The sequence below is a fragment of the Ruditapes philippinarum genome, unplaced genomic scaffold, assembly GCF_026571515.1.
Source record: "Ruditapes philippinarum isolate M1 unplaced genomic scaffold, ASM2657151v2 ctg827_1_1_1_1, whole genome shotgun sequence".
NCBI lineage: Eukaryota > Metazoa > Mollusca > Bivalvia > Venerida > Veneridae > Ruditapes > Ruditapes philippinarum.
The window spans coordinates 232,148-243,981 of NW_026865957.1; the positions used below are offsets into that span (position 1 = coordinate 232,148).

The 11,834-nt window shown below is 32.5% G+C and overlaps 1 protein-coding gene across 1 annotated transcript; it reads right to left on the minus strand.

The window, feature by feature from the left end:
- Positions 1-182: 182 nt before the first annotated feature.
- Positions 183-11,611, minus strand: LOC132730842 (U6 snRNA-associated Sm-like protein LSm3). The gene is made up of 4 exons (XM_060716911.1): positions 11,476-11,611; positions 9,143-9,253; positions 3,698-3,793; positions 183-555 (listed from the first exon to the last, which is right to left on the minus strand). Exons 1-4 carry the CDS (start codon positions 11,494-11,496, stop codon positions 472-474), a joined length of 312 nt encoding a protein of 103 aa, XP_060572894.1. The 5' UTR covers positions 11,497-11,611; the 3' UTR covers positions 183-471.
- Positions 11,612-11,834: the final 223 nt, after the last annotated feature.

Below are 11,834 nucleotides of genomic sequence, written 5' to 3' on the forward strand. Positions count from 1 at the left end.
AGATGAAAATCAACTTTGAAAACAATCTTTTTCCTATTTTTTTTTTATTTTGAATTATGATGCATATTTATTCATATATAATGGTATTTGATAGATGGCCACTAATGAATGATAGTAATGCAAATGACTCAAAGTGCACTGAAATACTTACGTAAGTTCATGTATTTAGACTTTTTTTGTTATAGAGGAAGAACAATGTGTACAAGTTAACTCCCTTTCACTTATTACCCTATACATTATCTTACAGAATTTCCATCATGAATCATCAAACTACACTTAAAACACATTTTTTGAGTCTAGTAAGAACAGTATTTTTAATTGTTGGTTGTTTTCACAAGAGTAGAGTGTCTCTTGTCCACTGAAGTTATTAAACTTATTCCACACTGAATTACTTTCACAGAATCTGATATAAGTGTCTTCATGTAACAGTGTTCTAAAATGTTTATGTTCCTGTCATAATAAGAGATGTGTTTATGTTCCTGTTCGCATTGGGGGTGACACAAGTATCACACCATCACCTCTAACAAACAACATAGGGATGTTCCTCTTTGTTGACTGAAAAAATAAAGAACAACATTGAAGAAATTAACATTAAGCCCAGTGTATTCTATTATCAGAAAACCCTCATCTGTACTAAGAAAGTGCCTGAACTGTGAAAGCTCTCATCTGCACTGAAATATCTCTCCTGCACTAAAAAAACAACATGAAAACCCTCTTTCATCTGTAAAGGGAATTGGACTGAATTGAGAAAGCTCACATCTGTGATGAGGAAGTTAGGATACATTATGTTAACTATTCACATTTGTTGATATTACATGTCATTGATTTAAATAAAATTGACCAAATTTTAATTCTGTTTAGAGCTGTCATTGATTCAGTCAAAGGCATATCGTCGATATATCGATATCGGATTGCAGACATCGACAATACACCGATATATCGATATATTTACCTGTATTTCACATCCATATTTGTATGAATTATTTTAGTAAAAAGAACACCTTCTTTACATGAGCTTTTGATGTGTTTTGTTCATAAATGTCCCCTGATCATATTTTGCATACATTTGTGCTATGAAATATGTAAATTATCAAAGAAATATAAAACAGAGTATTAACTGTGGTTATTCATTTACTGGCCTCTATCCATATCTATACACCATCACAATAAGCAGAACACTTCAATGACTAAAGTTACAATATGGAATCACTATCTCACTTGACTATATACAGAGTTCAAACTTAAATGTATATTAACTAGAATGACTAGTTACCATGACTAGAGTAGAAAAACATAAATGTTTCATAAAAAATTTCAAATTTGTGCATAAGTTTTGTATGTAGATGTTAAATAATAGTGACTGTTACAAGTCATAAAGTATTGAAACTAATGACACTTGAACACAGTGGATACAAAAACACAGTTGATATTAAGGATGCAAAGGAATGTGATTTTGAAAATATACATTTCTGGAAATAACTATAGTTTAATAGGAATTTATTATATTGAAATACAATTTTATTGACTTTTTATGACATTTTTTTAATTTTACTGTTCATACAGAACAAGGATTTGTCAAACCATTGTTACGCTTTTACTTGACAAAGTTACAATAATAATTTATTTTATTTATATACATATTTATTTTGTAAATGATAGGAATTTTACAAATTATTTTATTTTTAAGTAATGGCCTACTGATTATATTGTTTTTACAAGCGGTGCTGACACTTGACTGATGTTTAACCTTGCCCCAATCAAGATGTGATCTCAAGTTAAATGTATTGCCGCTTAATGGCAGTCATACAACGAATCTAACTTGGGACTAATTTTGAGTTAACAACCCCCTTTTCATCAACAAACCCAAAATGTTCCCAAATGGGAATTGGCTTTGAAATTTTAGCCTTCTTTTTGTCCCAACAATTTTAATGTTTTCAGCCATTTTTAAGTGTTGCTAAGATATGGGCATAGACTAAAATGTAGACAATTGTAAATGATGAATCTGACAGATCAAGACAGTTTAAGTATAATGATAATTGATTTAGATCTATTGGATTTTTATTTTCAAATTATTTTTTAAAATTGGATTGTTTTGTATATATAATTTCCAACACAGAGAAATATGTTTTTTCTGAAGTGCAAATACAGCTAGATCCATACAGTAGCTGTCCATTTAGTAGTCACGGTATAGTTTTAGACATGTCCTTTTGACAGGGCACCTGTTTCCGTTTATGTTTTGAGTTAATTTTCGTCTTTTCCACAGACTTTTAGTAATAAGTTAAAGTATCGATTTTCTAAAATTTGAATCGATAATCGATCGACAAAAAAATATCAATGATACATCGATATCGCTTCTATCGATGACAGCTCTAATTCTGTTATCATTTCATTTTGTATTTTCAATTTTTATTTTTGACCATATATCATAAGTTTTCGCGGATATTCAACAGGAATCAAGTGTCCCTTCTTTAAAAAAGTGCATTTGACTATGTGTATTCTTATAGCAATGTTAAAATACTAAAATAGAGGCTATTCATGCTCATAGACATACGGATAAAAATATTACCAAGCTGGGACATATATTTATATAGTCTATGCTTAATGAACACCCATTAAAGCACAAAGATAGCTTTTGCTGTCGTGTACGGATCCCAGACATATCACATGTTGTGCCCTTAAAAGGTTAAATTTTGAAGCATAACAAGAGCTGTCAGTAGGACAGCAACGCTCGACTATTCTTAGTGCTTGATAGTAAAATAATGCTTGATACAGTTACCTCCTCCTGTTAACAGGTTGGGGTCATGATGGTGAACAAGTGTGCAAAGTTTCAAAGCCATATGTCAATGGACTTTGAAAATATTTGAACTATTACAAAAACTTTAACATAAATTCTAAGTCAAAAAAGGGGCATAATTCTGTCAAAATGCTTGATAGAGTTACCTCCTCCTCTTTACAGGTTGGGGTCATGATGTTGAACAAGTGTGCAAAGTTTCAAAGCCATATGTCAATGGACTTTGAAAATATTAGAACTATTACAAAAACTTTAACGTAAATTCTAAGTCGAAAAAGGGGCATAATTCTGTCAAAATGCTTGATAGAGTTACCTCCTCCTGTCTACAGGTTGGGGTCATGATGGTGAACAAGTGTGCAAAGTTTCAAAGCCATATGTCAATGGACTTTGAAAATATTTGAACTATTACAAAAACTTTAACATAAGTGGTTATGCCGACGCCGACGCTCGGGTGACTGCAATAGCTCTACTTATTCTTATCGAATAGTCGAGCTAAAAAGGTAATGATTTAACTCTGTGCAATTTCCTCATAGTTTAAGCCAAAGAAGTGAATTCTGAGCTGAAAGTTGGTCACTATAATACACTGTAAAGCAGTCAATGAGCACAAATTGTATAGTAATCTGTACATCATTTGGGATATAAAATCACATGTCAGTGATTTTCCTGCTTATAAAACAGACTCTGATAAAGGCCTCTTTCCAATTGAAATTTTCTTTAAAAGCCTGCAATTTTTCCAAAAATCTGAACTTAAACCTGCTTTTTTACTTCCCAAATTAGCAATTTCAACGATTTTTCCCAAAATCAAGAGGCTAAGGCCTCTTTCCAATTAAGTGAGAAAAATCACTGCATGTGAATATAAAGTTTCTGTAATCACAAAGGTAAGTCAATCATTAACAATTTATATACCTTATAAATTTCCTCATATGTTTCCTCGTCAATCTCTACTGTGGTAACTGTCTCTTCAACATCTCCCATTATCATGTTTAAATGTTGATCATATGCCTGTAAAACAAAAAGGTATGCTTAACTTCAGGCTAAACAAATACCATTCAAACATACTAATACTGTAAAATCATTATTATTCGTGGTGCACGTATTTTCGTGGTTTTCGTGGGTAGGTCAATCCAAGAATTTAAGATCCGACGAAATTTTATCCCAACAAATACTTCTTACCCAGTCTCTGTTCTATATATATCAAACATGCGTCGGCTCTTTTCTGGCCGATATTTCGTAAAATGGATGTAAATACAGACAGATACAGTAATCAGGTAATTGACATATTAAATCCGTTTGCATTATTTAAGAAACTTGAAGAAAACTCGATTATATATATATCCTTAAAATGTCGCATATACATACTTGATCGTTGTAGTCTACTAGGACTTGATTGTTTTAACAAGAATACTTGACATAATCGAGTAAATTTGGGAACCCAGGCAGTGCAATAATTAGCGCTAATTTAAATTATTAATTTAAAAAAAAACTTTGATATTATTGTCGTAAGTACACAAAACTAAAAAAAAAAAAATACGCCACCGACTTTTACAAGATCCACATATACTAGTACTCGTGTTATTCACCGATACACAGACGCTGTGACGTTGCGTGTAGTTACTGTCAAATATGTTAAGACCAATTCAAGGAGTAAACTTTTAACTCGCTGGTTAAAACCTGTCAAATGTCGTATAAATTATGCGATGTTTACATCGGCGAATTACAGGGGCAATGTGTCCAATGGAGGTGCATATCATGTCACTTAAATGTGTTAATTGCAGTCAATTATCGGCAGTAACTGTGCTATATTAGAGTTATGCCCAGAGGCAAGGATTAAATTAATTGACAAGCGCTGTGTGACAAGTAAAGATATGTACATGTTGTAAGTAAAAATGTTCGGCGATTCAGTTTAAGATTACTTTGCATTAGGTTACTGAATTTTTTTTATACAAGAAAACGAAAATCCACGAATTTAAGAACCCACGAAAATGCCCGTTTTGATAAAACCACGAAATTTCATGCCCACGAATATAAGTGAATTCGCAGTATACAATGTCATTGAAATGTTAAAACAAGAGACAAGATTTGTCGGTTTCCAATGAAAAAGTGCATTTATTCATACAGTCAACTCCGCTTATAACAAATTCAATGTCTGAATCTGAATGGGACATTTATATATTGTTTGTTTTATCGGAAGTTCACTAAAAGTGAAGTAGCAACAACATGCTGACTTGTTTAGGTCGCCGTGAAGAAGCCATACAGGTGTAATCAGTATATTACAGCAGTGGTAATTTTATGCAGGGCATTTTATTGAACAATTTATTATGTACATGGTACATGTACATGTATTTGGACATGTAGGAAATGTCTGAAGTGCTTACTATTTGTATTCTTTTGTTATTTGTTTATTATTGTTTGGTTAATATTCATACAGAGAATTGATAATTTGGTAATTATCGGGTACATGTATTTACAGCAATTTATCAACTGAGGGTGCAAAAAACAAGTAGGAAATTATGTTGAGAGGAAAGTTATGTGTTTTTCACTGTTTGCAGGGGTTTACTTAAGGTTTTGACTTTCACTTGCCCGAAGGGCAAGTAACTTTGAAAATCTACTTGCCCCCAGGAAAAACAGGTTGCCCGATCTTAAATGTGAAGTTTGTTAATAATCAAAGCAAAAATTATGGGTAAAAATAAGATTTATTGCAGATCCTATCAACTTATGCCTCAGATAGTAAAATAGTCCTAAATTCCCTACTGTATATGTTTGTTTGCTCATTCACAATAGTCTAGGGGTCGACACAACTTTCTTTGCCAGGGATCCAATAGAAATCCCTGAGATTTAAAAACTCCTAAATGTCAGGGATTCCTCACATCAAAATAGTAAAATGAAAGTGAAGATTAACAATAGTCATGTCCGACATGATCTGTTAAGGCTTATAAAAATTACAGGAAATATTAGGCCCTATTCCAGATGACTTTTAAAATATATTAACATTCAGATGCTATCACCTTAAAAATATTTATTCCCTAAAACAACATTAAAAAGGAAACAGTACATTGATTGTTAAAATTGTGCTAGGTTTTAAATGTTTATTGTTGATTTCAAACAATGTAAAATATCAAAAATATGTTTGCTTTGTTTGCATTACCAAACTAGTAATGTACCTTTCAAATTTTATTTCATTTTTAAAAACAACAAGTTGCTCCAAGTCCATGACAGGATGTGTTATACTCAATTTAAATTGATTCCTATCCTCCCTGTTTGTATTAAAATTTTTTTGAAGTTTTAACCTATGTCACATCAAAGGGACTCACCCCATGCAGTAATCATACAGTTCAGAGCACTGACTGGTTCAAAGAACTGTCAGACGAAATATACGTCATTTGCTGTATGTTTCACCTAAGGAGGTTTTTTTCTGTTTTGGTCGTAAATTAGGCATGACCTAGAATGACCTCAGATAACTTATAGTTACACAATATGCTGTGATTTACCAAAAAGGATTTTAAACATTTTATGGATTATTTTATTCTGTTTATTTATAGGTAAGAATATTTCTAAACATTGCCGTAGGGGAGAAAGGAAAATAAATTAACAACAGTTCAAGACTATTATGGTTTTTCGTCAAGATTTGTGTAAAAAAGATTACTGGTGATGAATTTAAAAAAAAAATCTATAGGCCTATTGCAAATGAGTTGACGCCAGTTAGTTAAATTTTGACTGTATGAAGAAAACAATAGCGTACAGGATTCAAAGGAGTAGATTTTTACGGCCCGATTTTTCTGTTCTTTCTTGAACCTTGCAGTTGTGTCAGTCTTTATTGACATAACTCATCTCGAATTTTTGTGATTTTATGCTTTTTATTCAGAAAATCAGATGTTTTCTTTGCCGTGGCTTTTTCTTTAATTGCTGTAGATTTTTTTCTTTTAAAAATGAGAAAACTTTCGGCGCCGCCCGCCATTTTGAAAGGAAAGCAAAATAGAAAAAAAGGTTTTTTACGTAATTTGATGGGTTGATAGGAGTCCAACTACAATCAGAAACAGTTATAAATACACTTGTTTGACTGTAATATGAACGGAAAGAAAAGTATTATCGGCAAAGGATATCAAAGCTAATAGAAGGCATAACGAAAATTCACTTGCCCGCCGGGCAATTTGCTTTCAAATTTCACTTGCCCGCAGCGATTTCTACCCCACGCGGGCAAGCGGGCGTCCGCTTAAATAAACCCCTGTGTTTGGGGCAAAAAAAATGGTTCGCTTTAGCCGAAAATATATTTTAAGCGAGTACGTATGAAGCAATAGAAGGAATCGGCCAGGGATTTCATATTTAGTGTGCAATAAATGATAATTCCTTATAAGCAAGTTCATCATAAGTGGTTAACTACATGTAAGATTTCCTAACTTTGCATACTTAAACAAGTTCATCAATGACAAAAGACAACAAGAGCTGTCACAGGAGACAGCGAAGCTCGACTAATAAAATACTGGACGCAGTAAGGAGGACAAAACTATGAAAGAAAAATCAATTATGTATAATTATGTATTAAGTTATAGTAAAAAAACATTTGTTAACATAAATTCCAAGATCAAGGGGAATAATTCTAGAAATAGTCACACTAGAGTTATGAACCTTGTCACACAACATGTGTGTAATGATAAGAAATATATATTTGAAGTTTGAAGTAGATACCTTAAAAAGTAAAGAAGTTATAATATTTCTTAAAGAAAATCCTAAGTTCAAAGAGAGATAAATCTGTAAATATTGCTTCAAGAGTTATGAACATTGTCACATAAAAACTGAATTGATGATAAGGAATAAGTATTTGAAGTTTGAGGTAGATACCTTTAAATCTAAAAAAGTTATAGAAAAAAAAAATATTTTTTAAGGAAAATTCTAAGTTCAAGGGGAGATAACTCTGAAAATATTGGTGCTAGAGTTATGAACCTTGTCACATAAGATGGGGATGATGATAACGTACATATATTTGAAGTATGAGGTTGATCCCTTAACAAATAAAGAAGTAACAGTAAAAAATAGTATTTTTTGAGGAAAATTCTAAGTTCAAGGGGAGATAAATCTGAAAATATTGGTGCTAGAGTTATGAACCTTGTCACATAAGATGGGGATGATGATAACGTACATATATTTGAAGTATGAGGTTGATCCCTTCACAAATAAAGAAGTAACAGTAAAAAATAGTATTTTTTGAGGAAAATTCTAAGTTCAAGGGGAGATAAATCTGAAAATATTGGTGCTAGAGTTATGAACCTTGTCACATAAGATGTGGTTGATGATAAGGAACATATATTTGAAGTTGATACCTTAAGAAATGACAAAGTTATAGTGAAAAATATTTTACTGCACCAAAACTTTAATCTGAAATCTGGACGCGGACGTGGACGCCGACGCCGGGGCGAGTAGGACAGCTCTCCATATTCTTCGTATAGTCAAGCTAAAAATACAGTATTGAGTGATTTTTCACCTGTATGATCTTGACCTCTGGGCTGCTTAACAAGATATTGTTATCTATCCACAAATAATAAAGTTCTGCACAGATCTATTTTCAATCATGATGTTTTATGTTAGATTGTCACCCTGACCTGTGAGCTGGAGATTTTATAAGTTTTTACTATATACATATAAGGAAAATCAATGATCTCCAGGCCAATTTTAACCCCAGGGCCCTTATTTGAATAAAAATGATAGACACCCATTAGAAGATGTTTCATGCTACATATCTTAGCTCTAGCTCTAAAGGCTTTTTAAAAGAAGATTTTTAAGTTTTTACTGTATACATAAAGGGAAAAACAATGACCCCCTGGGGTGGGGCCAATTTTGACCCCAGGGCTTTTATTTGAACAAACTTGGTAGACAACCACTAGAAGATGTTTCATGCTTAATAGCTAAGCTCTAGCTATTTGGGTTTTTTTAAAAGAAGATTTTTTAAGTTATTTTCTATATACAAATAAGGAAAATCAATGACACTCCCCCCCCCCCCCCGGGCGGGGCCAATTTTGCCCCCTGGGCATTTCTTTGAACAAACTTGGTAGACACTGACTAGATGATGTTTCATGCCAAATATTTAAGCTCTAGCTCTTATGGTTTTCTAAAAGAAGATATTTTTTAAGTAGTTCTGCTTGGAATTAAGTTCTTTGGACAATTTTAAAGTTGACTACCAAAGAAACATTCCTGTGAGGTTTGGATGAAATTGGCTTAGTGGTTAATGAGGAGATGTTTAAAGTTATAGTTTACGGATGGAGGCTGGACGAAAAGCGATCACAAAAGCTCACCATGTCACTTTGTGACAGGTGAGCTAATAAATAAATAAAGGAAATTGAAGCATGAAGATTAAATTACATGTAATCTGCCTCTAAGTTCTCTGTCATTTCTCATCTTTACATAGATTCTCTCATCTAAACTCAGCCTGATCAGATCCAATGGCTCTTCTACTGTCTGGGCAGGTACTTGCTGAAAACATAATATAAAGTTTAAAAGATCAACTTTATGCCAAAAAAAAACTCACAAGAGTATTAGTATTTTATATAAATTAAAAACAAAGAGAAAATACTTTCTTAAATGTGCTGTTAAGTAAAATTTAAAATGATCAACAAATTATGCTGGTTAGAATGCAAAAAGGTCAGTTTTTTGTACATTTCTTTGATGGAAGTGGCTAGTCATTTGGGCCCATACTGTTAGCCAAAAGTTCTAGCCGTATGTGAATCATGTCTGTCTAGCCTATATGCAGTGTTCAGGAAAGCCATACAGCATTTTTTCAATATTAACAAATAAATGCAACGTTGAACATTAGTCAGTAACTTGCACATCTTAAATTACATTTTCACAAAGAATGATAATATATATTTTTACTACTTAATTTTATCAATGATATTTGGCAATTTATATTATGACAACTTGACAAGATATATCACCTTTGGATAGATCTATCTATTGCTTGAAACTGAAACTTCTCTTGGTTTGAAATTTTGAAAAGTATTGCAATAAACAATTTTTCAAAATTCAAAATATGATCATTTACGTATAAATCCTTTTTTATAAATAAGCACATTAAAAATAACGTAAAAACAACATATGTGATAAGAGATTAACAGAAAATGGCGGACGGGATTTTCCAAACGCCGACGCATGCGCAGTGGTCCCTCTTCCAATGATAGGTTGAACACCACCAATTTATTCGTTTCTGTTTACGCTACAAAATACCTGCATTTACTTAATATGAAATTAGGTGCTACTTATGGCGTGGAAAGCTCTTATGATTTATGATTTAATTAAGCATAACATGTTTAGTGTACATGTTAACCAGTTCTATCATGCAATTCGTTAATAAGTAAATGCAGGTATTTTGTAAACAGAAACAAATAAATTGGTGGTGTTCAACCTATCATCGCAAGAGGGACCACTGCGCATGCGTCGGCGTTTGGGTCCGCCATTTTCTGTTTATCTCTAATTCACATCTGTTGTTTTTACGTTATTTTTAATGTGCTTATTTATCAAAAAGGATTTAAAAGTATCTTTTTACATTTATCATCGTTACTATAGTTCTTATGAATGAAATGAATGTTTATTTTCTGATTTTGTACATCATTCTTTCACCGGAAGTGTTATTTAGCATGCGTCTGCTAGCAATAGTCTGAATTAAGTAGACGCTCAATTAAAGCGCTCTGATATCTATATTTAGCTCAAAAGGATTTTAAAATGGCGGCGCCCAGTTAACTAAGGATTTTTTCACAGCTCATTAGGTATAGGATATATATATTTTTGAAATTTTCATTTAATTTTAATTTAATTTCATTTGAATTGATACGCGTCATACATGTTATCTAAGAGCGCTACAGCCTTCGCGGGGCCTTTGGCCCCGCTCGGACTTTCCGCGTATTAACGAATTGCATGATAGATCTGGTAAACATGTACACTAAACATGTTATGCTTAAATCATAAATCATAAGAGCTTTCCGTGCCATAGGTAGCACCTAATTTCATAATATGAAATTAGGCAAAGCCTATCAACGGGGAAGTCCTTTCATTCTTTCCGTTTTAAAGGTGTCATTCGGTATAACATGCACCGCTTCCGTTTTCACTCGGAACACTCGACGATTATTATTGATCCGAAAAGTTGAGATTTGTTCCGTTATCGGAATACCCCGCCTATTATCATTGAGTTTCATTGTAAATGGCGGCGCCCGACTAGGACTGACACTGAAAATTTCATTGATAGGTATAGAATTCTATATATTTTTAATTGTTTTTTTATTTTATTTTCTTTTAAATATACACGTGTAGTCTATAGCCGGGCAAGCCAAAGCCCGGACCTGCTTCGCGGGCCCGGTCTTTGACTTCCCCGTATTAATCAAAATACTTAAAAATTTAGCTTCTATCTATTTAATTCCAGTTCATTTTCGTTTTTCCAAAACTTCCTTAAACTTTCGATATCATAAGAGAAATCTAAACGTGCGTCACTTATCATGGTTTCATTCCCTCTTCAACTTTCATATTATTTTTCTGTCGCGAAAACATATGTCAATAAGCCAAAACTTCATTTTTCCGCATTAAAGCTTCACATTCTTAACCTGAACAATATCTTTTACATAATGTTCATACCCCATAATATCGTACAGATATGTCAACGGGTTAAAAAGTAGATAAATCATCAAAGAAAAAATTAGAAAATTTACCGGTTCCGTTTCGTCCGCCATTTTAGCGTGCTTATTTTATTTGCACGTTGTGAAAATTTGATTACAACAGAGCAAGTTACACTAAATGTTATTATGAATCAATCAAAGGCTTTCGTTGAAATTTGCTATATAAAACTATTTAAGATTTCTAATCACGTCATCTTTTAAAGAAATATTTCATTAAGAATTTTTAAACTTAACTCCCAATTTTAGTCAATAATTTGCTAATTTTGATATGGGTAGATTTACCCATATATTTATAAACACAAGCTTAAAAATATTCGTGTCTTAAAAAACTTATTATGAATTGTTTTGAAATGTTTTATTTACACGGATACTAACGCATATCTGTCTCCAAA

Coding starts and splice junctions, on each gene's coding strand:
- LOC132730842 (XM_060716911.1), bottom strand. CDS start 11,496: ATGGCGGACGAAACGGAACCG. Junction 9,254..11,475: donor TGGCGGACGAAACGGAACCG/GTAAATTTTCTA, acceptor TTATGTTTTCAG/CAAGTACCTGCCCAGACAGT. Junction 3,794..9,142: donor AACTTAGAGGCAGATTACAT/GTAATTTAATCT, acceptor TTTGTTTTACAG/GCATATGATCAACATTTAAA.